The sequence below is a fragment of the Emydura macquarii genome, unplaced genomic scaffold, assembly GCF_026122565.2.
Source record: "Emydura macquarii macquarii isolate MOO-44397 ecotype Brisbane River unplaced genomic scaffold, CSIRO-AGI_Emac_v2 contig_2422, whole genome shotgun sequence".
Classification (NCBI taxonomy): Eukaryota; Metazoa; Chordata; order Testudines; family Chelidae; genus Emydura; species Emydura macquarii.
Genome location: NW_027132559.1, coordinates 21,302,620 through 21,330,244, shown reverse-complemented (window position 1 = coordinate 21,330,244; position 27,625 = coordinate 21,302,620). Strand labels below are relative to the sequence as shown.

General features: G+C 42.2%; 1 protein-coding gene across 1 annotated transcript in view; it reads left to right on the top strand.

Moving 5' to 3' along the window:
* The first annotated feature begins 4,845 nt into the window (after window positions 1-4,845).
* ITGB8 (integrin subunit beta 8) overlaps window positions 4,846-27,625 on the top strand; it is a 67,534-nt gene continuing 44,754 nt past the window's right edge. Inside the window, exons 1-2 of the mRNA XM_067562095.1 lie at window positions 4,846-5,318; window positions 26,001-26,086. Of these exons, the coding sequence (XP_067418196.1) occupies window positions 5,192-5,318; window positions 26,001-26,086 (213 nt within the window). The 5' untranslated portion in view covers window positions 4,846-5,191. The remainder of the gene's footprint in view (window positions 5,319-26,000; window positions 26,087-27,625) is intronic.

Genomic DNA, 27,625 nt, shown 5'->3' with positions numbered 1-27,625 from the left:
GTCAGTGAAGTCTAATTATAGAACCTATCTAGACTGCCCTGAGATTGGCACTCATGGCCACGAACAAGCATGACAAGATAGCATGACAGGGGCCTCTATAGTATTTTCTAGTATTGGCATATGTAGAGTTTAAAGGGTTTTTTTCACCAAAGTGTCTTCAGATAGATCCCTCTATTCTGAGGATTTTAGCTTCCGCACACTTGATCTGTTATATAAGTGTCATTAGCATACTAGAGGCTTTACCATCAGTGCAAGTTGATGGCAAGAGGTACATTTCTGTCAGATTTTGTAATGCAGTTATGAGGTCTCTGCATGCTTTGAGTCGCATGAGGTCTACAAGTTCAGTGTACTGTCCATATCTATATGTTGAGATGCTATGCCAGAAATTCAAGTTGTAGTGACCATAGTTCTCAATCCTTTTGTAGATGGCAAGGTGATGCCCTCAGATAAAAGGACAAGCCATTGGCATTTGCTCCATCCCATCCTGGTAACACTCCTCTTCAAATGCAGAGTTCAGGACAGATGGTATTTCTGCAAAGATGTCTCAGATATTTATTTCTTGGAAGAAGTCTGGAAAAAATATAGTTAAGGTGAAAGGTTTGTGGGCACAGGTCTTTTGAGGCCTCTTTAACTGCTCCTCATGAACCCTTTGATCACCTTCCATGTGTCTAGTTTTCAGACAAATTACATATTTTACTTATGGGGTAGATATGTTGGCCTCTCTGGACCTAAATGGAAGGTGGACCTGTGTTTCTGTAGTGCTGGCTGTCCAGTTCACACAAAGAATCCCACATTTAAAACTCCCCTGTGCTGTGAGTTCTTAAATCAATCTGGACAAAATGTTGTTTTCCTGGGGACAATGACATCAGCCTACACAGCAGTCTACATCAGTCTACACAGCAAATGGTCTTCAGGCTCTGCTGACTGATTCACACTCTTCTTGTTTTCAGTGTTTAATTAGTGCCTATATTTTCATTTTGGTGAAGTCTTTCTCCCCAAATACGACATTAAAAGAGCCTTTGGTTTTTTTCTTAGATTAAAGGCATTTGGGGTCTATCCAGCTCTGTTTCTTTTGAGACTAGTTCCTTGGACCTAGTATTTCCATCTCTCCCTCATGTGATGACTAACCCATACCCTTAAAGTTCACAAGATGGCTCCTGCTATCCAATGTAGAGCACTTTTCACTGTCATGCATATAGATGTTTTAATTCTGTTCAGACACAGGTAGCTATGTAACCTTTGTGGCATACACTCATAAAGCAATATTGCTTGTATTCTTCCCTTTGGGCAAACTCCACTTTGATTATAAAGAGCTCAGAGGCCAATCTCCAAAGTAGAGGGGTTCAAACTTTCTCCCTCTCCCTGAGTTTTTGTTTCTGTTGGGATATCCCTTGTTTTTGTTTTTATGAACTTTTTTCTTTTTTATGGAATGCATCCTCGAAGCTCTTTGAGTTTCTCTCTCATGCTATTTGGAGGTCCTTATCTTTTCCTTGGTTCAATCAAAAATGTCTTGGTTGCATATTTAGCATGGCTCTGTATCTTCATCATTGCCTGGTCTAGTGAGTAGCATTGCTCTTCTTATTATGAGGGACATTCCTCATACTACCTAATCCTTAGTGTAAGAGCCTCCTGAACGCAAATATCTTACCTTGTAATTCACCTTGTCTGCAGAGATCATCACACAGGATTCTCATTCACCCATCCACCTCCCCTTTGACTTTAGAAACTTTGCTTTTAAGATAGGAGGTTGTGTCTTTATAGCTGCACACAAAGGAGTGTTTCATTATTTTGCTTGAAAAAGAAACTCATAAATGAGTTTACCAGTGGGCTGTACCACTCACATGTTCCATGTACTGATGCGGGAGGGATATGCAGGCCTCCCACAGCTAAAATGTTAGAGTTCACAGCCAGTGTTGTGCTAGAGACCCAGAGTGAAAAGTCTGTGAGATATCCTCAAACAAGTAAAATTGCAAAGTTATATTCCTTTCTAATGCAATCTGACTTACCGTATGTGCTTGAAAGTAGAAAACCAGCTTTTCTTTGTATATAAAATTTCCAAGACTACATTCAGAAAGATGTTAGCCACCCAGACAACTTTGAACAGGTTTTTGATAATGCAGGTCACCTGCAGGATGCCATTGCAGAATTTTCTTAGGTCTCGCAGACCAATTAAAGTATTCCAGATTTACTTGGAGTGTCTTGACACAATGATTTAGACATTGTGGATAGGAGTGAGTCAAGTTTAGAGTGTCTCCAACATGCTTCACAAATGTCCCTCATTTCAGTCTCAAAGTTACATAGGTACCATACAAACTTGGCAAACCTTCACTTTTGTTTTAAATAATTTACATCAGAAACTGAAATTTTAGAGTTATTTATGCCAAAGGAATGAATCCCACAGCATTAATTTTCTTGAATGAATAACTTTTGTTCCCATAATTTATGGATCTCTTTGCATCCCACATTTAGGCCTTCACAGGTTGAGGTCTGGTAGCTAAGATGAATTTTAAGAAGAGGGAAATTTTGAGGCAGAATGATGGTGTAGTATTTTAAAACACCAGATTGGCAGTGGAGAGGTTGGTTCCATTTCCGTCTCTGTGCTAGACTTCCTCTGTGATCTTGGGCAAGCTGTTTAACCTGAGCTTTGCTTTCTCCAGTTTCTAAAATGGGGATCATAAAATATCCTTATGTCACAGTGTTGTTGTGAGGCTTAGTGCACTGCTTGGAAAGGGCTTTGAGAGCCTCACGTTTTTAAGGGCATTAGACATGAAAAGTACTGGTAGGTGTCACTTTGTCAAGAAAGTTACATTTGAATGAGCTATTAATTCTATACAAATCAATAACAAAGCCAAACTTTGATACCATTTCTGGATAAATACCCTGTCCTACATGTGTATTGATGCCTGTTCAACAGTAATGGACGCTTAAGTGTGATGGTAAATTTTTATATTATTAATTTGTGGTATAGTACTGCCTAGAGGCCCAATGAGGATTGGGGCCCAATTGTGCTAAGCACTTTTTAAAAATACAAAGTAAAAGACAGTCTCTGCCCCTGAAGAGTTTATAATCTAAATAGTCAAGAAAGATGGACAAAAACTGACAGAAAGTGACTGTATTCATAGGCCCTTGAACTTCTGACTGATACAGTAACAGGTTGTACAGATATGCATGGTTGGAATAGTGTCATGCATGTCTAATTCCACACATGCCTGATTAGATGCACAAATCCTGGTCCCCTCAGATGTAAACAAAGCAACATGTAGTCTTTTGAAAACTGAGCCCTAAATAAATGATTTGATAAACTGAATGGAGTTACATTTTAAGTAGATTTGAGATTTATCATGAGAGGTACTAGTGACAGAATGCACCTGGGGACAGGGAGGGAATTTCCTAGCTTTTGCTTGAAAGCAAGGTACTTTCCACTCACTACTTCACTTAGGAGTAGTGCTAACCTTTGAACACTCCTACTTTGCCTGAGGGGGTGGAAACCCAGAACAGAAGACTGCCCGAGAAGGGTGATGGGAGGGGATAAAAGAGGGGTTACAAACCAAGATATGTTTGTTTTTACCTGATCTGAGATAGAGTAAAATAAGTACTAAAAGATAATGAATACAGAGTGGCATGGAAGGGGGCCAGGGTATCCCCATAGGGTCAGAGACATTGCCTATGGGGACGGGGCATCCTAGGAGAAAAGGGAGCTAGACAATCAAGTGGTGGGGAACTGGGAGCAGGAGCTGGGCAGCCCATGTGGGAGGCAGTAGGGGGCAGAGTATTATCCAAAAGAGGTGTGGGGGTGTGATGGGAGACTGGCTGTGTGCATGGGCAGATGCCACCGTTCAGCACAGATGCCCTGGTCAGGCTTCAGTGCTTCACAGTGGAGCATGCATGGCACCCACACTGCTGCCAGATCTCCCCCACCATGCAAGGTCTGACTGAGATGTACTGACCTCTCCCCATTTTTGCATAGACGGGAGATTAGGAGGATCCTGGGGCTGCAGAGAGAATGACTGCAGTTCTTCGCATGCTGTGGGGATAGGAGCAAGGGGGGCGAGGGGAGGAGGGGCTATGGGGACGGGTGCTGGGGAGGAAGTGTAGGGGAGGCGAGGGGAGGAGGGACCGGGGGGACGGGTGCAGGAGCGTGAGGGGAGATGTGGGGGGACGGGTGCGGGAGTGGGGAGAACGAGGTGCGTGGGGGCAGGGGCGGAGGGAGGAAGGAGGTGCTGGGGGATTCCGGATGCTGGGTGCACGGGAGCAATGAGTGGGTGGGTCCCGGGGGTGTCTGGCTGCGGTGCGGGGCTGCACTGGCCCAGGGATGGGGGAGCAGGGGGTGCGGTGCTCTGGAGGGCTCGGGCCGCCGTGACAAGGCAGGCGGCGGCGCCCCGGCGAGTAAAGCAACATCGCCGGAGAGGGGGCGGGGCGCCGGGATTCCGCAACCCAGCACAACAAAGGGAGCGGACTGGGGGACGGGGGGGGGGGGGGGCCGAGACGCGCCGCCCCGCCCGCAGGCAGCAGCCGTGAGCTCTGCTCCAGATACCCTGCCAGGCTTGGAGCCCTGCCCGCCACTGGTCTCCTAGCAACGCGGGACCCCGCGCGCCTGACACCGTCTCATGCAGCGCCGGCCCGGCGGAGCAAAGCGGCAGCCGGCAGCCCCAGCGCCCGGCCGCGGAGCGCTCTCTGCTGGGGGAGTCGGGAGCGGCAGCTCGCGGGCACCTCCCCTTGTCCCGGCAGAGCCCACCTGGCGGGCCGGGCCCGGAGGGGCGGGGCGGTGCAGTGCGGGGTGTGGGTGCCCGCTGAACTCTTTGCTCCCGGCTGATCCTGCGGCTTTGCCAAGTGCCTCCCCGCCGCCGGGCAGAGCGGAGCGAGACAAAAGCCCTTTGTGAGCCGGAGCTGGGGGCGGATGGACTGGAGGCCCCCGCCGTCCCTGCGCGGAAAGGACCCGGCTCCGGCCGCCGCCGAGTGGCTTCGCGCTGGGCTGGGCGCTCCCTGCGCTGCCCCTGACATGCGGCGCCGCACGCTGCTGCCCCTGCTCTGCCTCCTACCTGCGCAGGCTGCCTCCCTCCTCCGCCACCCGCTTCTTCGCCTCCCCCGCAATCGCCCGCTCCAGCGGCGGGGCTGAGAGCGGAGCGAGCGAGCGGCTGCGCCGAGACTTGGCCGCCAGGACAGGGAGAGGGGGCCGCGTCTGCTTCGCATTATGTGGATCCCACTCCTGGCTTTCCTGACTGCTGGAATCGTCTCTCTGCAGAAATGCCAGCGAGGGCCTGGCTCCGTGCTGCGGGCAGCCCGGGTGCTCGCGGCTGTGCCGGGGCTGTGCCAGCGCCGTAAGTTGCCGGGCTCGGGTTTTTGGGTTTTTTTGTTGTTGTTCCTTGTTTGCACTCTCGTGAGTTGGTTGATGGGGCGCAAGGGCTCCGGAGACAGGTGAGCAGCTGGCGAGCGGGTCTGGAGAAAGTGGCAGGAGCCGTAAATCTTGGGAAACTAGCATTTGACAGGTGTGTGGAGGGGTGTAGATGGAAACACAGATTTTCCATTAATCCTGCAGGAGCCTTCCCCGGTATGCCCGTGGGAACGGCTTCCTCCCGTGAGACCAGGTGCATATTTTACCTATTTCCCGGCCCTGACGTTTAATCGACTTGCTACAGAAAACTGCGGGAGGAGCAACGTTCCCATGGGAGCAGCCGGTAGCTTGAAGGGGGAAAGAGAAACTGACATAAAGAATTCAGTGATGCCACCCTCTGTTTGCTCTTACAGTGAATTATTCCTATGTACTGTTTTCAGTAGGGATAATCCAGGTCATTGTAGCACTAAGTGGTGGAGCAAAGGTACAGTTTATAGTCAAAAGGAAAACGTTAACTGTTTCATCAATACTGTGTGGCCCAATGCTGGGCCATGATCTGATGGAAGTAAAGGGTGATTGTTTCCTCCCCTCCTATCTCTCCCTCCCCCAAAAAGAAGGAAATAATATCAATCTTGAGAGACAGCTTGGAAACTGAAATTCCTTACACACGTTATACAGGTGGTATTACAAACAGGTGTCAGCCTAAAACTTGCAGGCTTAGGGGCACTGATATGCAGAACTTCAGTTGACTTCAATAGGGGTTCTGCCTGCAGAGTAAGGGTCGTGCATGCAAATGGCTCTAAATTCATACTGTAATTTAGTCATGAAATGAAAATGTTAAAGTTTTTATTTAATTAGAGGTGGTCAGAAATGCATACTAAATTGCTAAATCTCTTCCCCGCTCCTTTTACCTTCTGGGCTAGAAAAGGATATAACCAATTTTAGTAATTTTGTAGACTAAAATGTACTACAAGTATCGAAATTATATGCCAGGTTTCGGCCTGGAGTTAACTAAACGGTCCATTAGATTTAAAATAAGATTTATAATGGGAACACCATCTTAGCCTTAATTAATTGTTGCACATGTAACAAGCTAATATCTATTTCAGTAAGATTTATCCAATACTATTAAAAGACACAACAGTGGAATAACTTCAGTTAACTTTCATGGTATGTTTGTTTTGTTCTGGTTTTTGGCTTTGTTTTTTTAATTAAAAATGAACCAAACTAAATGTCAATGAGAAAAAAAGTTTAATATCCAGTTTCTTATGAAATAATGACATCCTGTATTTGGTATCCTCTACACCATGTGAATGAGCACGTTGGCCCTGATGTTTTGATCTGTGACTGTGCTGAGTTCAACAGAGGCTTGGATTTGAGGAAATGGATAGGGTGACTAAGCCATCTTTGTGCTACTGAATTCTTTGCCCCCTTGCCCTAACTCCCACTGTGCTGTAACAGTTCCCTATGGAGACATCCAACAGTACAGAATAATTGGAGCAGCCATGCCTCTTTGCTTCCTCCTTGGCGTGTCCCTATGCCAGGTGTGGTAGAAGATAATTTTTCTTACTGCAACCCTGGCATATCCCCTATTCCAGTGGGAAGATCCTCTGGTTTGTGGATTTTGTATGTTTGCAGACTGATATATGGAGTCAACAAGAGAGGCAATAATCCAGACCTGTGTATTTGCTGTGTTGCACCAGTGAAAGGGAAAAAGAAATGTGCCTGCATACAGAATATATATAATATATACATTTAAGACACAGAATTTCACACATTCTTGTTGAAATATTGGTCAAGTATTATTGATAAAAATATGCTATTTTATTCTACTTAACAACAGTTGCATTAAAATAGCACCACGTTCTACCTTCACTTATAATCATGGAAGTCTGTGACATGGAGAGGTGCCTGGTGTGTAAATAGGGTGACCAGATGTCCCCATTTTATAGGGACAGTCCCAATATTTGGGGCTTTTTCTTATATAGGTGCCTATTACCCCCTCATCCCGTCCCAATTTTTCAGACTTGCTATCTGGTCACCCTGTGTGTAAATGAAGGTAGTATTTGACCCATTCATTTGGATTAAGGTTGGAGCTCAAAATAAAATCTGTGAAAATACTGCAGAGTTGTATGTCCCAAACTAAATGTCCTCTAAGCACAGATAAAAGCTTAGTTTTCCTGCCACTGACAAAGGATCACTTGTTCAGAAACTTTTACCAAAGGAAATTTGCAGTTCAGTTAAGCCAAATAAAACAAATACCTGACACGAGAATGAAACTTTTGCTAAATGAAACTACATTTGACAAACTACATAGAACGATTCTTCTACAATTTTTGTCAGTTAAATACGTATATGAAACTTTTCCAAGTATTAAATTCTGAGTAACAGTTGGTAAAGATTAACAAGAGATCCTTGATTCAAATCCCAGCAGTGGCTCAAAATAAGCTTTTAAATTCGTATACTGCGGTGGTGGGTGCCTTTTGAAATACCTAGAGTGTGATCCCTGTGTAAACCTTAGGAAGCAGTTTTTACCCAGACTACCCACACAAGGGTTAGATGGTATGGAATCTTTATCTCTAATTTGGAGCTAGAATTTTGAAGCACCCACATAGCAGTTCCATGGCTGCCTTGGCAGCATCCAGGGTTGATAAACCTTTTGATCATTTGAGTTTATATTCTCTCTTTTTTTAAGTTTCATGTGGAGGGGCTGGTTGGGAGGGGTAGGAGAGTGGAAGATCCTTTGATCGTAGCATGGACAGATGTTAATTGGTCCGTCCCAATAGAATGATTTCTAATTCCAAATATAAAGCTCAAGTGTTCTTTCTTCTGCTCCTTTGGTGTTTTGCCAGTCTTATCACATCTGACTCTCATGTCTATTTGCTCTAGCACCAAATGTTTCCTATTTCATTATTGTGTTACTTCATTAAGGTCTGGGGGAAACTATTGAAGCCTCCCATGAAAGAAATATATTTTAAAAGGAGGAGCCTGGGAAATGTCCTTCCAGAAAAAATTAGAAACAAATAGTGTATTTTGGTAGTTAGTTAAAGCATGTGGACAGGCCTGCCTTTTGATTTCTTTTTCTTCTTGGCTCATTTCCACTGAGGACTCAGTGAAAGCTGTATTGTATAGAATACTCAGTATTCAGACAGCTCTGCTTTTCCTGCATCTTAAATGAAAACAATCCAACAAGAAGAAAAATCCCTTTTTTCATTTTCCTTGACCCTGCGTGGATGATCCTCTCCTGGAAGAGACTGGACCCTCCTGAGGGAAGCAAGCCTAAGTGAGGAAAAACATTACTCTAGGTCTTGTAGTTCTTCTGGGTTTTTTTTTGTTTTTTTTGCTCATCTGCTCATTATTTCCCTTCTGCTATCTCTAATAAATGTCTTTTACCAAAGGCATGAATTGCTGAAACTGTTTGAATTTCAGGATACTCACTTCACATTGGTAGCTAATGTACTGTCTTCTTGTTCTTATGTTCTTTCTGTTGCTTCTTCATGATGAGAGAAATTAGCCTTTTTGAGAAGGGCGTATACAAAGTGCTCCACACTACAGAAGCCACATAATAGATTTGTTCTGGAGTTGGGTAGGTTGTGAGCAGTGTGTCCATTGAGTGGGGCCTGCTGCACTCTGTATACGCCACTGAGGTTATCTGCATGTAACTAACATGCCATTGCAGAGGGGAATGTTAAATGGAAGCTGGGAATTGCACTGGCCAGGAATATCCCTATAGGCGGCCAAGGCACTGTAGTTGCTTTTCTGGTCCTTAGGTTAGAGTAATAACTGCAAAAGCGTTGAGCTGCATCCCATGGCCTCTGTTACAAATGACAGCCATACTCTACCAAGCAAGGGATCTGAAATGGATGAGTCTCTTCATTAAAATACAATCCAAATAAAACAAAGTAAAATATTGCAGTATGCTTTTTATCAGAATGTTTAACAGAATTAAGAAAACTGCATCAAATAAACTCTGACCTGGTCAACCATGCAACAAAGGTGACTAACAAATGGAATCAATGAGTATTGTAATCTTTGAATTAACAGTGAGTTTGAATGCTTGAAATATTTTACAAACAAATTCCTAAAGAAGTATTAAGAATTGTAAGGTAAGAATGTTAGGAACATCTTTCACAAAGACAACTCCTGAAGATGAAACCACATCAATATCAGAAATAAGCACAAATATAACACAACCTAAAGCCACAAACAAGATAACCTTAAAAATCGAAAGGTGAATAATCTCCATTAATATGCTAATTATCAGATATTGAGTACTCTGTAAGTATATGAGTTATCAATCAATACATGGTGATAGATGGGAGGAAGCATATAACAGTATAATTAGATTGCACAAGATGAAGATATTTCTTATTTGGTGGCTGCTAGCATTTTTTGAGACTATAGTCATGAGGCCAAATTAATCATTAGCATAATCAATTGTAATTCCATTGTAGTGAATGGAGACTTACTTCCTTTCTTGAGCACAAAACTAGGCTTACAAATGTTAAACCCACAATGTAGAAAAATAACTGAGGTAACAAACATGGGATATTTTTGCATGATGGATTTACATCTTAAAAGCTGTACAACACTAACATTTAAAATCAAATAGTTTATATAAATATTGTGACCACTTCATATTTTATGCTGAGAATGTAATTTTATGAGTTCTCGGGATGTACGCCAGCCCTTATTTTAATTTGAAACTTTGTGACTCAATATGTAAATACTCTAAATCACACCTATTTACTAGTATTTCTCTTTCTTTCCTATCACTGTTGTAATTGGGCATCTGTTAGGTGGGTGAAGTAGTACGTGGGGAACTGAGACTGCTATTTGCATAGGAAATCTCTGACCGAGCCAGGAATTAAGCATGTCTGGTGTCTTAAAAACAAGATTCTTTTTCCCACAACGTCTCTGAATCTGGCCCATTGCATTGCCTGCTGATTTCCACTGGGATAATGTGTGTGTTTCCTGCCTGATTCTGGTACAGCAATAAAATATATAAGTACTCTAGCTCGCACATACAGTAGATCTGCTATCAGATAGATAGAAACATTTTATGTTTTTATGGTCACTTTCCATGAGAGTGGTTAGTGTCGTTGGTAATACCAGTGGAGTAAACTTTTTTAAGTTGCTATAATTTGTTTTTTATTTAAACTATTTTATTTTTTCTATCATCTTGGCAACTTCAGAAATAAAATTATTTAACAATGAACAATTAAATTTACTGGACTAGCACAAATGAGAGAGCACCAGAATCCAAACTGTATTGCTTGTTCACTGGAATAAAAATGTTACTGCCTTTTTGCTCTCTTTTGCCCAAGGAAGTATGTAAAAATGATCTTGTTGACTTGAAACCAACATAAGTTTTCGCACATTTTAAATACCTGCCTATATTAATAATGGGAACTGTATTGTAATACTTCAAAAGGACTCACTGGCCTAGTACAGAGGACAAACTATGTTCTTTTAAGGTCACCGTAGAACAAAAAGGGGTTCAGGAAAGTATTCTGAAGTAATGAATAATTCTTCCTTATTGCTCAATTCCACACTGTTAAATCATAAACAACTTCCTACAGGACTACAATAGCCAATACAATAGATGGTTCTTCAGTTATGTATTGATTATCAAGTTTAAATGGAGGCTTATGGTTTAATTTGTGCCCAGTAATTTTAACTGCTATATATTTTACAGTAATATTGGAACAAGAACAGATTTGAAAATGGATGAGGGCAAATGTAAGACAATAACCTGACTTTGCTTCACACAATAATGAAAGATACCACAGCCCCTCACTATGGCATGTATCAGCACAGCCAATATTGAGGGCATTTGGACCTGGTATAAGGGATCCTTGGGGATTTGTAGAGCCGTGTAGAGCCATGGGGGTAAAGGAGTGAACTCCCATTCTCCTTTCAAGCAGTAGTCCTCCACAAATCTTGGTTCCTCCTTTACTGTGCTGTGGCAGCCTTAGTTACTGCCATGTTAGAGCAGTAGTAACCCCAATCAGTAAAGGACAATGGTTTTCAACCTGTGGTCCATGGACCCCTGGGAGTCCGCAGACTATGCGTAAGAATTCCAAAGGAGTCTGCACCTCCATTTGAAAATGTTTAGGGTTCCACAAATGAAAAAAGGTTGAAAACCCCTTCCCCTACGCTAGAGGTTATTTTTGCCTGTATTCTGTTCTGTTTCAGTTGTCAACTGACATTTCTTGCCTAGGCTATCAGTTATTTGGGAAGTTATCCTCTTCCATTAAGCTGGGATGGGACTCTCTGTATGGTGAATGGCTCCCAAACATCCCTTCCATCTCAGAGTTAGGGTGGAGTCCAACACCATCTCTAGGCTGGGCTGCATTGGAGTGGAGAGTGCGTTCCATAAAGATTTGACAAGCTGCAGCAAACTCCTCATTGCAGAGGTGGTAGCGTTGGTAGGGCCAAAGGTTTTGTCATGCTCGCTAAAATTCAGAGAATCAATACCCTTTCTCTCTCTCTCTCTCTCCCCCCCCCCCCCCTTCAGTTTGGTGAAACGTCAATATATTCTGGCACTTCTCCTTGAAAATTCAGGATAACTTTGTCACCCATTTTTGTGGTGGCTGGCCAGTGCCATTGCAAAACGGGTGGAGATGGGCCAAGCGAGGGCACCTAAAGGAGGAGCTGATCCAACGAAATAGCTCCTCTCCCAGAGTGAATCCCTTCATTGTACAGATATCTGTGCTGGTAAACTGGGGTGAGTCATGTACACTTCTGCTGTACTTGACACCTGGTTTCACTCCCATTTTCAGCTTCTCAGATTGATAGTTTTGCAGTCTTGTGACAACGGCATACTTCTATGGGATGAGAATTCCTTGGCACTCCATGACCACCACCCCCACTCCTTAGAATGGAGAGGTTAGTAAGTTGGAGGGAAAACATAGGATCCTCTGTGCTTATACAGAGAGACCCCCATCCCCAAGAAAGATGACATCTTTGCAGGATTTAAACTTTAGCAAGAATGACACAGAATTATCTTTAGCTAAAACAAAACTCATGACATAACTAAGCGTGCTCTTCCAATCTAAGCAATTGTAAATTTTCATTTTGCATTGGAAGTGCTGTGAAATGGTTTTGAAATATTAAAATACTATTTAAATTAACTGTTTAAAGTCTGGCAGTATATGGTCCATTTTCCCCCAGTGGATACCTAAACTGCACCTGCAAAACAGGAATGAACAAATAAATTTGGAAGCACAACTGGAAAATTGCATTCAATAAAGTGTGTTTTCACATACAGTTACAGTGGTATATATGTCTGCATATTTTGTGGGCACAGCTTAGGTCATGTTTTTTGCTTTTGTTTATAAATATTTGCCTCAAAATTAGAAATAAATACAATTTAAAAAAAATTCTGGAATCTGTTCCTTCACTTACCTGTCAAGTTATGCATTCAGAAGTGTGATCTTGCTCCCTTTGAAAGCAATGACAAACCTCCTAATTGACTTTATTGAGGAGAGGATTCTAAAAACCTAAAAGAGATCACAGGAACTACCCGTTTTTAGGTGTGTTTGATATAAACAATTGCTGCAACAAAAACACAACTTCTGATTTCATAACTTGGCAGAAAAATAAGAGAAACAGATTTCCCAGTATTGTATTATAAGATGTAATAACGTAGTCATAAATTTTAAGGCCACACGCTTATAAAAGCTTTGTAGCTTTAGTCATCTTCATGAGTTTATGTTTAGGCAATTAATCAATTGCAGGAGCTGTCTATTGCTTTGTTTGTGTACCACAAATTGAAGAGGTTATAACTTAATTAAGTTCAGAGGTGCAAAAACAAACCAAACAAACAAACCTTTACACCTGAAAATCTTTTCCTGACTGTTATTCACCACACCCTGAGATTCGTGTTAATCGCTTACCATATTTTAAGATTACAAAATTCTGGTGAAAAATTACCAAACACTGTTTTTCCTTTTTCTTGCTATATTCCTCAAAACAATCAGTAAAAACATTAAAATATCCTCCAAACAGCTTATATCTTTGAAAGGTTAAATATTGTCACTGAACAAAGAGTCTCTGAAGGATGGGGTCCAGATTGTCTGATAGGACTATTAGCTTTTGTGTAAATAGTGGTTTTTTAAACTCGTGTGATTCTAAAACACATTTTTCCCCATCTTATTCTAAACTACATGTAGGACCTACTGTCATTTCCCTGTTGATGAGGTACTACTGGAAGTGCTGCTTATAGATATTAGGCTGGATATGGACTTTAGTGGTAGCTGAGATCTTATCTCCTAGTTCCCCCTGCATGACAGAGTAGAGTTCAGTCTGCTCTAAATTATGCCCAGCTGCAAAGCACCATTCCAGCATCTGGAGATTAGTGCATAAAGACACCCACATCCACATTCCCTTCCAGGAATGCCTCTAGAGCAGGAACCAAGGGTGTTTTCTTGCAGCTGTTAGGCCAGCTCTGTGCATCATGTGGTCCCCTTTACAGAAGGGTAATCTTTCAGGGATGCAATTAAGACAGCTTTCTCAGTGCTTTGTACCATCCATCACTGTGGTGCAAAGCAACTTGAGTAGACCCAAGAATGTGACCCATCAAATTTAGGACACAGAAGCTAATGGCTGTGGGAATTGAGTATTTCCAAATGATACATTCGTCTTAAATTACCATGTACACTCATATTTGTGACAGACAGATTTAGAATAGATGAATTCAGAAACAGAATATTATTTTGACTCAGTGTTTACAGGCATGCATCGCACCACAGAACTGTAGCCATCTTGTGAAAAGGCAGACAGCTCCACTAGAAAATGCAGAGAGAGAGGAAGGGCTAGAAATGAATGGTGAGGGGAATATTCACCAACTTCAAGGATGACTTGAAAAATGTTCCAGACACCTACTAGCCGTAGGACCAAATCTGTTAGACAGAGGAAGATATGAAGGCCAAGGATAGGTACAGAGACAGCAAGCATCCTGATGAAGGTCAGCATCCATGTCATCCTCCTTCTGCTGGAGAGGGGGATAGTGCTGTCTCTCTCTGGGCACCACTTGGTGGCCCCATCTCTCCTTGTCTGCTGTAGGGTAGAATACAATAGAACCTCAGAGTTACGAACACGTCAGGAATGGAGGTTGTTCGTAATTTTGAAATGTTCGTAACTCTGAAACAAAACATTATGGCTGTTCTTTCAAAAGTTTATAACTGAATATTGATTTAATACAGCTTTGAAACTTTACTATGCAGAAGAAAAATGCTGCTTTCCCTTTATTTTTTAGTAGTTTACATTTAACACAGTACTGTACTGTATTTGCTCTCTTTTGGCGGGGTTAGGAGGGCGTCTCTTCTGCTGCCTGACTGCATATTTCCGGTTCCAAATGAGGTGTGTGGTTGACGGGTCAGTTTGTAACTCTGGTGTTTGTAACTTGGAGGTCCTACTGTATTTCTGATTAAACTTGCTCCAGTCCCTTCATCCCCAACTACCTGTCTCCTCTCTTTCCTTCACAGCCTCTTGGATGCTGTGTTGTCAGAGGTCTCTGCCACTCTACCTCTACTCCAGAACCTTCTGGCTATGAGGAGGAGTGGAAAGAGATTTTGGGTAGTCTTCCCCTAACTTTTGTGTCTCCTTGGTTGATCTTCCCAGTGAATAATTCCTATGACTGCCTATGTTGCTGCGCATAGATTTCCCATTCAGCATGAAATTGAGACGAGTCTTTGCTGTTTGACTGCTGCTGCCCACAGGGTTATGACTAGTAACCAGTTTCCTTAATTTCTCTGACTACGTCTGTGCTATGAGTTAGGGTGTGATTTCCCCTTCTCACGTAGGTATATTCTCACTAGATCTCATCAAGCTAGCGTGAGTATAAATAACAGTGTTGCCACAGTAGCATGGGTAGCAGCAATGGAGGCACAGCTGAGCCATGCATGTCAGGATTTCCCATGTTTCTTTTTTTTTTAATTTTCTAGACTTGCCAATGTGTATCACAGATCTGCAAAGGTATGAACAGCAAAGATTCATGGAGATAATGCTGCATCACTTAACATTTTGAAGATTTTCTTTGCAACCATAGAGGCTTTGAAACTCCACTTATTTAAGAATAAAGTTTACAGTCTACAGAAATTGATCTCACATACCTAGTATTTTCAAATCCTGACTCTGTCTCAGTCTACACTGTGCATGTGCAGGTAGTGCCTTTTATTCATAGATCTCAAAATGACTAGTAAAGGTTATTATTTCCATTTAGGAGTAAATGAGAGACAGAGAGATTAACTGACCTACCAACAGCACACAGTAACGGAATGACAGAGTTAAGACTAGAACCCAATCCAGCTTGCAGTCTTGCTCACTATCGATGCTTTCCACAGTATTTATCTAGATAAGTGAGTTAACTCTTATTTTACGGTTTACCTCTTTCAGTGAAACTGCCAAAAAAAAATCATTCAAGTTGAGAGTGTTCCTTAAAATAAAGTTTTAAAATTAGCCAGATTTTTTTTTTTTTTTTTTTTTTTAAAAGACCAGAAATTTTAAATGGGGAGAAAAATCTTAATTGTTATGGGATGGATTTTACTGTCTTACCAGGTCTATTTGGTGGGCCCAAGGGCAGCAATACTAAACATATTCGATCCTGCTCTCCTCCCCATTACCTCTCGTTGTGCATGCATCTGCCTGCTTGCTACCTCTTCAGTTCATTTTCAGGTTTGCTGCTGCTCTTGCTGGTAAGCACCCTCTTTCACGTCCTGTGGAAGAGCATGCAGCTGAGACCCCATCAGAGTAGGGTGACAAGATAGCAAGTGCGAAAAATTGGGACAGGAGGTGGAGGGTAATAGGTGTCTATATAAGACAAAGCCCTGAATGTCAGGTCTGTCACTATAAGACCAGGATATCTGTTCACCCGACATCAGAGCAACATGTGGAGTGATGCAAATGAGCATCAACAAAATTGTGACACAGACTAAATTCAAAGTACTGTCAAATGCACAAAGTACAGTGGAAATAACAGTGGGGAATATTTTTTCTTATGTTTCTCTTTTAGTAATCTGAGGGATTCCTTGTAAAAATAGCAGATACACATATTTTCAGATGGAAATGTGATTTTTTTTTTCAAGTTGGTGTTCCTTTTACTCTGAAATTCTGTCCTTTGTTTACACCTGTGCTATGCTATTGGGAAATTGGTTATAGCAGAACATAATTTAAAGACCCAGGTGCAATACCTTTGAAACAGCACCTATGTCTACACTGCATTGTAAACCTGGATTTGTGGGACTTGGCACTGTGGACTGGATGTTTCCAAGCCTGTGCTTGAGAGTCCACACTGTATTGTAAACCTGGATTTACAATTGCTGGACCTGGATCTCATGGCTGTACTGATGCATCCACCTTCTGACTCAGGTCTGTCACTCAAGCTGAATCCAGACAGCAGAACAGGGCTTGGACCTGAGCCACAGTGGGACTCAGGCTATGACCCACCCCTGTAGCAGAGTCCTAGGACCTGGGTTCTCAATGCTTGCTGACCCAAGTCAGACTGATTTGTGTCTGGACAGAAGGAGGGCGTGGGCTTAAAGCTGAGTTGGGCCCGACTTAGGGTATAGTATAGACATATCCTGAGAGTAGATTTGACCTTGTATGATATTGTTTATGGTGGTATGCAAGCAGGAATGAACTCAGCTGGACTTTCAGATTCCAGGATGAGTGCAGGACTGGCAATTAAAACACACTTCCCCCTCTCCGCCCTTGTAAACTGAGCCAGTAGTGTCAGACACAGTAATAATGGAAACTCTCCTGCTCTATGCCATTTTTGCAGTATTTTTTCAGAGTTCATCTACACTTTCAGTCAAAATAAACCAGAAAACTGTGTGTTATCTAGGGCAGTTGGTGGCTGTCCTAGTCATTGGGAATTAAGCCATCTGGCCAGTCAAATGAGGTAGAGGGGTGAAGGCAACTGTAATATACTGCATCACAGGCACAGGAAAAATCTGAAGCCCTTTTCCAAAGGATTTCCACATGACGGCTGTTCTGGGCCATAGTAACTAGAGAGGACCGGCTAAGGAGGTGAAGGATTAAAGTCTTACAAACAAGATTGAATGTCTTTCTAAAGCTATGCTCTAGTTCACTGAAAGTTTCTGGTCTTGATACAAGAGTGACTGGGTGAAATTCTATAGTCTCTGTTATTTAGGCTACTTGATCATAATTGCCCATTCTGACCTCCAACTCCATGTACTCATTTATTAAACAATCTAAGGGGGCACAAATTGATGGTTACATTTTTGGCTTTCCATCCGAAGAGTGCACCCTCCAAAAAGTAGTGCAAACAGGTATCAATCAGCCCTGGTCTACACTGACCTGGCGATTAGGCGTCAGTCAACGGGAGTAGCTTGCGTAACTCCCGTCGACTGCTGTGCTTCCCTTCTGCGCTATGTCTTCACTGCACTGCGCCGACGGGAACTGTGTTCCCATCAATGCAGTGCTACACTACTTGAGGGGGTGGTTTTACACAGTCAACTTCCTGATCAATTGAGCCGGTCTACACTGACTGCTCAATCGATCCAGAAAGATCAATCTGGCGGCGGCTACTTTGCTGCTGTCAGTATAGACATACCTTCAATCAGGTTAATTTAAACCTGGATTCTTGCCTGTTTTGGGATAAAAATGTGTTTGTGTGCAAGTAAATTGTGTCAAGTCACAACTGCTTGACATCATACACAGCATATGTGTTCCTACAATGTGCACTGTTTACTCCATCTTAGAGACAGAATACTTCTTTTGAGTGCTCTACGTGAGGTTATCCACATAGTATTGGGAGAAAGGATATACTTACACTGTTCTTTAGGTTTTGTCCTAGCTTTGCTCCAATTTGTTGCTAAGTATTTACTTCTGCAATACCTGTAATAATTATGACTTTTGGGGCCAATTCTTCTTTCGTGTGTGTTACTGGATATATGCAGTTTAACCTGCTACACTTACTTTTTATTATGTGCGTATGCCTATGTGGTTCTCAAGCCAAAATTTGGTCCTTCTTGTTAAAAATACCTTTTGGCATACGTCAGGTCTAACTAAGCCAGTAGAAACTTGCTTTTAACTTTGGCTGTATAGTAACTCAGTCTTGTCTGGATTCTGTTGTTGGTGAAACAGCAGGAAAATTCTCTGTTTTTTACTGAACCAACTCATAAAAATGTTTCTCATGTTTTCGGATCAGGTTTTTTTTTTTTTTTTTTTTTTAACTGATTTATTATAAGCTTTTCACTTTAAAGTTTTAGAATAGACTTATATCTAGAAGATAAATACTTTGTGAATGAAAACATGTCTATAAATGTTACTGCTATAGGAGATCCTGTTGAAACCATAACTTAGGAATTACATTAATGATCTAGCCAGAATCTGTTTTGGGTATCCGTAAATCAATTTCATGTTTTCCCTCCTCCTCATTCCAGATAAATTAATCTTTTAAACCAGTGGTACCAAGCCTTTCAATTGCCAGTCATTGAGTTCATGACTGGAAAATGGAACTCTTGAGACTGAAGAGTTATCAGTAGAAAAATCTCCATCCGACAATACTCTAGATCTCATTTGTTAACAGTCTTCATCTGACACTGTCACATGGAAAACCCAAACTGGAGTTTTAAGGCTTCCTGCTCTTTCTTGTTGTTTTCACTCATGGCTGTTTCTACCAAAATAGACTGTAGCTATATTCATAACCTACAATAACATTAATAAAAAATCTGGAGGAAGTTTTGTGTCTGTTCAGCTTCCTGATGCATGAATTTATACTGTCCACTCATCCTGTTGGTGACTGACACTCGTTATCCTTCTTGGTATGTGTGTGTGGGTCATGATACACATGCAGTAACATTTCATTCTGGGAAATGTTTAAGAAATACATACAAGAACTCTGTAAGTACATTACCTATATTATGCATACAGGAGTCTACATCTTTAGTGGGGACTCTTTCAAATGAATATAAGAAATTCATTTTGGACCAAATTCCTGGTTAACTCTATTGATTACAAGGGATTAATTTGGACCATTTTTGTCTATTTAGTCATACAGGCCAGTGCACCATATTAAAAACTCTTAAGGGAAAGGGTAATACTAGAATTGATCTATTCCATGTAACTAACAACCTTCTCATTATTTCTGATGAAGGCTCTTTCTCCCTCCTTGTTCTCCTTGGCTTTATTACAGCCTTCAATAACGTGGGCCACTTTCTCTTGGATAACTTCCATAGTTATGCAGATGTCAGGTTTCCTCCTGTCAATTTTCTGCTCTTACCTGCCAAGCAACTACATCGCTAGAAGTGGCTGCATCTCAATGGATCCCATCAAGATTGAAGTCTAAGCCCTTTTTCTCTTCTATTCAGCTTTTCCCTACTTTTTCTTTTAGCTGCCACCCTTATACTGATGATCAGCCATTCTATACCCTTTTGAACCTTTAATGACTTATACCTATTCCTCTCTCAGTCTGTCATGACCAAATACACTTCTGGCTTCATCTCTGCTTCTCTAGACATTGAATTCAAGAGATAAGTGATTCTCTTAAGCAAGAGAATCCTCAAATGCAACGCCATCCCCTCTATTGTCCTCCTCCAAGACATTGGCATCATCCTGGAGCCTCTTATTCAACATCAATTGTGCCTCCAAATCTGTCTATCGCCAACTCCACAATCCTGCCAGTGCACTGCCTTGACGCTACCCACACTAAAATCCTCATCTGTGCTGTCTTCTCACATCCTTTCAATTTGTAGTGCCACCTTCTCTCTGGTGTCCAAGTTCCAGCTCTCTAGATTTCAGCATGTGGAGAATGCTGCTGCCCATCTTCTCAGAAATGCAAATAAGTTTGATGGTATGAAAGAACAGCACCGCATTGCCTTGCACTCATTTCAGGTCCAGTCCAAATTAACTATATTTTTTTCTTTAAAATCCTCTCAACTGCCTAAAGTACACCTGGTAGACCAGTTTTTTGCTCTTTTTACTTTCCTTGATGCTCCCTCTTCTTACTTAGCACTGATGTCATCTCTGTCCCTTCAAGCAATTTTTCTTCAGCTGAAAGAGCCTTCTCCTCTGCATCTTTTACCATCTAAAGCCGTGTTCCTGTACCTCTTCAGTTTATCAATACTCTCTCCTCTGAAAATATATATTTTCTACCTTTCATATGTGTTAATTTCTCTCTCTGCTTTCTTATTATTTTATTATAATAAAACATTTGGATCTATCTTGTATGAAATAGAGGGCAGGTCAAGCTTTCATTTAAGTCATTGTGAGTTTTGCCACTAACATAAATATGTGAGCAGGATAAGACCTTAAGGTCCTATTATAGTAAACATTCATATATTTTGTTTATACCAATGGTTCCCAAGCTATGATCAAGTAAGCATCAGTTATGCATCATGTAATGCTGGTTCTTCTCCTTGAATCCAGCTGCTAAAATCACATTAAAAGAAGCTTAAATATTTAATACTTTCTCAATATTATTTTCAATGTGAGCTGTTGCTTTAACTGTCACAAGGATGTTGTTCTGGGAGGGGAGGAGGTCTGCATGATCATGAATAGGAAGGAGGTGATCTGTGAGACCATATCTTTATGAAAGTGTGGTCAGTGCTATGAAAAAGTTTATACAAAGTCAAAATCTTGAATGAAAAACAAGTGTAATTTGAAGCAACATGTGTATGTTCTAATGGATGCAAGTTTGTGTATTATGATACGCACAGTGTACTGTAGGTGGACGAAGAGGACCAATTAAAAGTAGACTAGCTCACCAATGTGCTGTAATTTACTACATTTCTACTTACTGACTTTTTGGCCAGTACAAATTATAGTTCTAACATTTGGCCCATGTAAAACTAAAGGCTATCTTCCAAAGTTTTAGCCTTACAGAGTCTCTGCTGGCATCTGTGCAAATTGATTGTGACGCTTGCCAGCAGTTGTGTTGATCACTGTGTCTGCTGCACTCCAATTTAAATATACTTCACTAAGTACTGAAGAGCTGTAAGATGCACTTTCCTAATGCCCCTTGTCAGGAAGATGGTCTGCTACCACAGACACACACGCTGATGTGAGAGTCACTTAGAATGAGCATGCTCAAAGAGTATGTTAATGTTGATACTCGGAGAGGGGGGCCTGACCAACAGGATCAAGAAAAAAAGATCTTCTTTCAGAGGCAAACTGCCAAACTGTCCTGTATCCAAGGTTTGAGAATAGTGAGAGTTGACACCATGCCCTCCAAAAAACACAGGCACAAAGCAATCTGTAAAGCAGTATCATGAAAGTTGGGAAGAATATTCCCAGCAGGTAATGTGGAACTCTCATTCTTCTGTTTGTGTCTTCAGTTAATCCAGACAAAACTGTATTCACTTTAGAAATTAAAAGTTCTGTGCTTCTCTGGAAAATATTCTTTCTAGAAGATGCAGGCAGGGACCAATTATGAAAGAAGAGAGACCACTTCAATTTGACTCTCTGTCCCTGCAGAACAGGAGTGAATAAGGTTCTGTGTGAAAGTTTTGTTTTGGTAAGATTCACTCAGGCCATATCTACACTGCCGAGTGAAGTCGACTTTCAGCAGCTGATTTTTAGAAGTCGCAGCAGCGTGTATACACTACGCTGTTTGCGCAGGTCTCCTGCATTTACATTGAGCACTCTTAATTCAAATTGCAAAGCAGTGCAATGTGGGTAGCTATCCCACAGTGCAACTAGCCGCGGTGGCTGTTGGGATGAGTGTCATTGTCCCATGATGCAACGCTGCTTCCCTCTCCCTCCTCCCCCCCCAAACAAACAGGAGAAGTATTTTCGTGCCGTTTTTTTTACTCCCTGCACTCACCACTGCTGCACAGACATGGAGCCAGCTCAACTCTGCACTATTATTGTGAGCGTCACAAATACATCGCGGCTTATCATCGAGTATTTTTGAAGTAGAGCAAGAAGCTGAAGCACACACAACTGCGATGCCACCGAGGCTGCCCTGCTACAAGCCATTGAGCAAAACAGTTCCCGATTGTTGCAGGCTGTAATGAATCATCTGCATTCCGTGGAGCGCCGGGTCTGGTGCAGAGAAACAAGCACAGACTGGTGGGACCACATCGTTAAGCAGCTGTGGGATGATGATCAGTGGCTGCAAAACTTTCGTATGCGAAAGGCAACTTTCCTCGAACTGTGCTCAGAGCTGGCCCCATCCCTGAAGCGTGTGAATACTCGCTTGAGACAAGCTCTGACGGTGGAGAAGAGAGTCGCCATCGCTCTGTGGAAGCTGGCAACCCCAGACTGTTACCGCTCGATTGGGCATCAATTCAGAGTCGGTAAATCTACAGTGGGCACCACCATGATTCAAGTATGCAGGACCATCAGTAGACTTCTTCTATGAAGGATAGTGACTTTGGGAAATGTGCAGGTCATAGTGAAGGAGTTTGCCACGATGGGGTTCCCAAACTGCAGGGGGGCCATTGATGGGATGCACATCCCTATCTTAGCACCTGCCCACCTAGCAAATTAGTACATAAACTGCAAGGGGTACTTTTCCATGGTCCTGCAGGGCCTTGTGGATCACAGGGGTTGTTTCACCGACATCTTTGTGGGGTGGTCTGGGAAGGTGCGTGACGCATGCGTATTTCATAATTCGGGGCTGTTCTCGAGTATGCAGGCAAGCACTTTTTTCCCAGACCAAAAAATTCAAATTGGGGGTGTAGAAATCCTGGGGGATCTTGCTTACCCCTTGCTCCTTGGCTAATGAAGCTGTACACCAGGCACCTTGACAGTGACCAGGAGTGTTTTAATAACAGGTTAAGCACTTGCAGAATGGTTGTAGAATGTGCGTTTGGATGTTTAAAGGGCAGATGGAGGAGTCTCCTCACTAGGCTGGACGAGACTGAGAAGAACCTCCCTTCTGTAATATCTGTGTGCTGTGTTCTTCATAATGTGTGTGAAGCGAAGGGTGAGAAGTTTCCCAAGGGTTGGGCTGTGGAGGCAGAAAGACTGGGCGCCAATTATGAGCAGCCAGATGCCAGCAATACGCTGAGAGCTAACTGCGTGTCGCTTTGCATTAGGGAAGTTTTGAAAACCAGGTTCTTCAATAAGATGCAGGACTGATTTCTGTTCCTGTATATTGTTTGCCTTTGGTGAAACCACCCCACCATCGATATCTGTACCTGCCAAATCCCTCCAGAACAAGATATGATTTAATAAAGAAACGTGTTGAAATGATGCAAACTTTTATTTATGGACATTCAAGTCATGGGGGAAGGAGGAGAGTGTTCATTCACTGTCTCCAGGGGTAGGGTGGTAGTTTGCTGGCCAGCTGCCAGTGTGGCCTCTGCAGCTTTCTGCTCACCTCCACGGGGGTAGAGGCTAGTACGTACTGCAGCCTGGCCAGTCTCCTCAGAAACCAGTTGGGGGCGGGGGAGGGGGTGGACATCAAAGCCCTTGGTCGAGGAGCATTATGGAGGGGCTGCAGCGTGACTTTGTCCTTCCTCTGCTCCTCCTGAAGCTCCACAAGCCTCCTCACCATGTCTGCCTGGTCCCGCATGATTCGTAGCATCTCCTGCGTGGTACTGCGATCATGCTCCATCATTTCTCTGCGAGTCTCCCTGTCCATGTCCACATTCTGGGAGAAGGTGAGCCGCCACGTTGTTTGCTCTGTCTCTGCGGCCACTGAGGCATTCATGAGCTCACAAAACATGTCATCTCTTGGGTTTTTTTTTTTTCCTCTTTCTAATCTGCAATAGTCTTTCCACAGCATTTCTTGAGGGTGGGGCCAAGGCCAAAGTGTCTACAGAATGAAAACAAAATAACAAGGTAGCCACTGTTAGCATAGTGAAGAAAATGATACAATTGCAACCATGTAGACAATAATCCCCATGCAGTGCACAGGGCAAACACAGATCCTCATTCCATTCCTGACGTCCCAGAAGGGTCTGCTCACTGTGCCCTTACAGAGAAGATCTGAGGACAGCGTGGTGGGGGGCAAGTCTCTGCAGGTATTTTAAACATGCGCAGTGTGCCCTTACAGAGAAGCATTGTGGACAGTTGGTGGGGAGGAATCTCTGCTGGTATTTTAAACCCTTACAGAGAGGAACCGTGGAGAGCGTGGGGGAGGAAGTCTATGCTTAAAACAAAGATTTGTTGTACACAGGGGGGTACAGCAGTGTTCTGCCATGATGCAGGCTCCCTTGATTGCAGCAAAGTATCCTACCGTGGAGGGAGGAACAAGGCAGCCCTCCCCTGAAAAGTTTTGCGAAGGATAACAGATTACATACATGAAAGTTTCCGTGAGATATCAACTGATGATAAACATAGCATTTCTCATCACATAAATAAACTGTTCCCTGGGTAACCCCCCAGTACAGTTACCGAAACGCCTGAAATCCCCTTCGTGCCCTCCACCCACTATAAAAGGACAGAACTGCTAAGAAGAAAAAAAAACTCAACAGATGTGCCTTCCACAGGATCATTAGTGCTGTCCTGTGTGCTGCTGGACTGCTCTGGGGTCAGGAATATGTCCTGACTTTCAGGGAGAACATACAGCACGCTCTCCTCGGCCTCCTCCTCATCCACAGAGTCCTCGTCATTGTCCATGGACTGTAACCTAACGGAGGTATTGATGCTGCAGGGTGGCACCGTGGTGGGATCGCCACCGAGTATTGCATGCACGTCATCATAGAAGCAGCATGTTTTGAATGAGGAGCCAGAACGGCTGTTAGCTTCCCTGGCTTTCTGATATGACTGACGCAGCTCCTTGATCTTCATGCGGCACTGCTGAGCATCCCTCTTGTGTCCCTTCTCCAGCATGCCCTGGGATATCTTCCCATAAATGTCCAAATTCCTTTTGTTGGCTCTGTGCTGAGCCAGAACGGATTCCTCACCCCACAGCTCGATGAGATTTAAGACCTCTGGTTGACTCCATGCTGGAGTGAACTTGGGCTTTGCAGTAGCCATGATGAGAACAGTGACAAAGCTTTCTCCATGCTGGCAGCACAGGAAATGAAAATTCAAATTTTCCTGGGACTTGAGGGGAGGGGACATTTCCCGGTAGCGTGACTACAGAGCAGCACAGCGCGACTGTCCAGAGCGGTCAAAACGGGGCATTGTGGGTTACCCTCCAGAGGCCAATAAATTCAATTTAAGTGAAGTTGTGTCTACACTGACACTAAATCGAATTAACAAATTCCATTTAGGCACTATGCCACTTACAGAGGTGGTCTTATTAAGTCGATTTTCGAGACGACTTAATTTGAATTAACAGTGGTGTCAGTGTAGACGCAGGTGTACGTTGGTTGACGTAAGTGACTTCACGTTGACCTACGTTGCCAGTGTAGACCTGGCCTCAATTAGGTGGGACAGTCAATCAGAATACATTCCGGGAATAGATGCAGGCCCTGATTCAGCAAGGTAAGTAAGTACATGTTTTAGTATAGGTTCAAGTATCTGGCTGAATCAGGGCCTTAGCAACTTAGACTTGATAGTAGATGTTAGTGTATCTGTCCATGAAGTTCTGTAAGCTTTATTGATTGTATTCATTAAGATTTGTATAGGTGCTCTTTACTTGCCTGTCTTCTGTCCTGTTCTTCTCTGATTCAAAAACTTTGTCTTCAGTTTTAATCTGCTAAATAGTAATTTATTTAACCAGAGTTTAAAATTAGGCATTTTACAGAGTTCCCACATACCATCATGAATCACTAATATTTGTTTTTATATTTCACTACAGCGGAAAACAGATGTGCCACTTCAAATGCAGTAACGTGTACAATGTGCCTTGCCCTGGGCCCAGAGTGTGGATGGTGTACTCAAGAGGTGAAGTATTTCTTTGTTTTATTGTTGTATGTATGTATTTATTTATTTATTTTTAGGTGCTTCCAGCACACTTATGCAGATGAAGGAACTCCAAATTATGAAAAAGACAGATACTGATAAATAACAGGGGGAAATCTATTTAGACTTATTCTTGGAGACAGCAGCTGAGAAATCATGTGAAATATATTTAGTTTCCAAAAGAGAAAATGTTACTTTTTCTTATTTGGAAAATTACAGTAATTTTAAATAAAGTGTGAAACTTTTTATGTTTTCCATCTGCTTTGTAGCCAGTATTGGCAGACTAAAAGTAACTTGGGGGAGTTCAAAAGTTTTTGGCTCAGCAATACAAAATTACTTATCAGTAAATTGTATTACACATTCCCATTATATATCAAAAGCAAATCATTTTCATATCTGTCCTTATTACATTTCAACAAGTTACTTTACTACTAATGTTTAGGTTTTGAAAATCTTGGAGTCAGTTTCATTTAATTATACATCATTTCCTTTGTCACATATGGAAAAATTGATGCTTTGCTATTTTTGACACAAGAAGCCTTCAGTTTTGTGACTTATCAGAGATTCAGTGTTTTCATCATAAATTGAATTGTTTTGAAATCATTACTGTTTTGAAAACAGCGAGGTTTCTGTTTTTGATGAAAGTCCAATTAATTACAATTTGTATATATCCAGTTATGAGTTCTCATGTCTCTGAAGAGTGTTAAGGGTGATTTGTGGGTTGTTGGGGTTTTTTTTTTCAAGATAGTTTACTGGCAATTAGAAGCTTACAAAAACTTTTAAGGGCACCTTCAGGCAATTAGTAGTAGCTTAAGATGTCGTCTGCTGACTTCACAAGTGTTCATTTATTTTGATGGTCTCATTGCAGCTAAAGGGTTTCTCTCTCTCCACTTCATGCCAGTAATTTTAGAGACTGAATAGTGGGTCAGTTGAAATACTAGATTATTGCATTTAATCGTATCTTATTTTTCCATAGTTTTGTTACAAACATCATTTTAAAACTTTCCATTTTATATATGCAATTTTCATAGTGTATAGTTTTATATTTCTTCAATATCCTACAAAAATTGTCAATTTGATTTAAATTTAAATCCTGTTAATTAGAGCTGATGGTACTATTTTTCTCTTCCTATTTATGCACGGATTCCAACTTCTACAAGCGTATTTGTTACTCCCAAGTGTTCATCAAGTAGTTTATAAACAGATATCACCCTTTCTCTTTCACTATGGCTATGCCTACACTATAGGGATTATACTGGCATAGGTACAGTGGTGTAGTTTTGCCAACATAATCCATCACTGTATGAACACCACCTCCCCGAACAACAGAAGCTAGGTTGAAGGGAGCATTCTTCTGTCAACCTAACTGTGTGTAAACAGCGGGATTAGGTCAGTGTAGCTGTGGTGCTCAGGAGTGGATTTTTCACACTCCTGACTAACATAGCAGTATTAACCTAAATTTTAAATGTGGAGCAGGCCTACATCTTTGACCCTTGTGCTGTTTCTCATTGCTATGTGTTG